Source organism: Puntigrus tetrazona, unplaced genomic scaffold (genome assembly GCF_018831695.1).
Source record: "Puntigrus tetrazona isolate hp1 unplaced genomic scaffold, ASM1883169v1 S000000175, whole genome shotgun sequence".
NCBI classification, from domain to species: Eukaryota; Metazoa; Chordata; class Actinopteri; order Cypriniformes; family Cyprinidae; genus Puntigrus; species Puntigrus tetrazona.
The window spans coordinates 782501-785000 of NW_025047846.1; the positions used below are offsets into that span (position 1 = coordinate 782501).

General features: G+C 27.8%; 1 protein-coding gene across 1 annotated transcript in view; it reads right to left on the reverse strand.

Moving 5' to 3' along the window:
* The window catches only part of LOC122333067 (rho GTPase-activating protein 6-like), a 14417-nt gene extending 13585 nt beyond the window's left edge, over window positions 1–832 (reverse strand). Inside the window, 2 exon segments of the mRNA XM_043230565.1 lie at window positions 504–572; window positions 679–832. Of these exon segments, the coding sequence (XP_043086500.1) occupies window positions 504–572; window positions 679–796 (187 nt within the window). The 5' untranslated portion in view covers window positions 797–832.
* Between the last annotated feature and the right edge of the window lie 1668 nt (window positions 833–2500).

The window sequence follows — 2500 nt, forward strand, 5'->3', positions numbered from 1 at the left end:
AAGTGTTTAAAGAAAGGCTTGATTATTGCTCTAATGCTTCTCTATAAAAATAAAAAGAAAATGCACGATGCAGGACATTTCATTCTAAACGTGCCTGAAATACACCAGGACTCTTATTTTGAAAAGCCTGCAAACAAATAAAATGCGCACCCGTCTAAATGACGTTAGAATATGAAAAGTAAACATTGGTTACGATCTAAAGTTTATAAATGATGCCGGTCTTTTACTATGAACTATAAAGCGCTGTATAAATAAAAGTGACTCTGACTAAATAAACTAATTTATTGATTTTTACTTTAAATGTTGCTCACGTTTAAATCCTCACCTTTAAAGTTTATAAATAACATCAGACCGCATTACCATTTTAGCCACAATTTTAAGATAATTATGGCTTTTCGTTTCTACCATATGAGATATTTAATATAGCCTTAAAGCGTTTCCATGTCATTAAGACACTTCTAACTTCTAGACGATGACAAACATGCAAAAACCCGAACGCATACCTTTGTCTCTCTTTTCCTTGGATAAAGAATCCAGCTTCCTCCTGAGGGACTTTTTCCGCTTCTGTCCATCTGGAAAAGACATCGCACACAAAAACATCAGAAACTAAGAGCGGGACTGAAGGCGCTCGAGAAAGCGACGCCTCTTATTGGCTGAAATGCCAGAGTCTCCGTGTACCTTTGGGGATGGTGATCTGGCAACCCAGATCGAAGTCCTTGACGAGTCTGAGCAGAGCCACCTCCTGCAGCCGGACCCTCTCCAGCTCCGACAGACTCTGGATGGAGACCGACTGCATGTGGAAGTTATGAGCGGCTGTCTTCTTACAGCTGAAATCTCCTGTGAGAGAGCAACGAAATATTACAAGATAGGCCTATACACTGCTGGACAAGAGATTGGAATAATTAAGATAACAAATACGGAAATAAATAAATTAATAATAATAATAATAATAATAACAATATTCTATATCTTTTAACTTATTTTTTTATATATGATAAAATAAAATAATATATATATATATATATATATATATATATATATATATATATAAAATAAGAAAATATATTATTATTATTATTATTTTATCATAAAAAAATATATATATATATATATATATATATATATATATATATATATATAGTAATATGATCAAATAATAATAATAATAATAATATATTATTATTAATATATTATTTTTATATATGATTAAATAATAGTATAGATTTTTATCTTATTTTTTTATATATGATAAAATTAATAAAATATATATTACTATTATAATTGTATCTTTTTTATACATGATAAAATAATAAATAATAATATTTTTTATCTTATTTTTTTATACATGATATAATAATAATAATAATAATAATAATAATATATATATATATATATTTTTTTATGATATGAAAAATAATTATAATAATATACATACATGTATACACTATTAATCTATGAGTCCTGAAAATAAAATTTAAGTTTCCACAGTGCAGCACAACTGCTTTCAACATTAATAATAATAATCTGAAATGTTCCTGAGCAATAAATGAATGCTAATAAATGAATAAATGATGCTGGAAATCCAGCTATGCTTCACAGAAATAAATTACACTTCAACACATACTCACAAAGAAAACAGTTATTTTAAATTCTAATTTTATTTCACAATTACTACTGTATTTTTGATCAAATATAAATGCGGCCTTGGCGAGTGAAAGAGACTTCTGTAAGAAATATCTAATTATATGTAAGCGCCTTGAGAATGTTTCTCAGGTGCATCTCATTTCACACACACACACACACACACACACACACACACACACACACACACACACCCTCGAAAAGTTAGATCGATCACACGCTTAACAACAACTGGAGTGAACTGAGTCTGCCAGGTAATATCACCTCTTATTAATATAAACCTCTTTATATTTTAATAATATTACTTTTTACTATATTTTACTACTTGCATACACTGCAATTTACTATATTTTACTACTTGTAATAGCTATAATGCCTATATTTAATAATTAGAAATAAAAAAACAATTATTATAAATTATTAAAAGTCTTAAAATGTAAAACATAGTTACAAAATAAATAAATACGCATCTGTAGTACTAGTGCATTTATGTGTGTGTGTGTGTGTGTGTGTGTGTGTGTGTAGATGTATAGGATAAATACTTAAACATTATCCGCATACAGTTTTATTTTTTTAAACTATCGACTTTACTGTGTCATTAATTAATAAATTAAATTGAATTATTTTTAATTCTAACTGAATAACTAAATTAGAAATTAAATCGTAGTGCTAGCAATAAATACAGATTTTAAAAATAATTATTAAATATTTATATGGATTATATTAAACGATTCTGTCGCGCTTTCGCTTTATTTTAGTCAAACTTAAAATTAGCGCTTCAATGTTATGTTTGGCCAAAGTAAACGCTATTATTAAAGTGCATTAATATCATAGGTTCGCGTGTCCGTGCGAATATAAA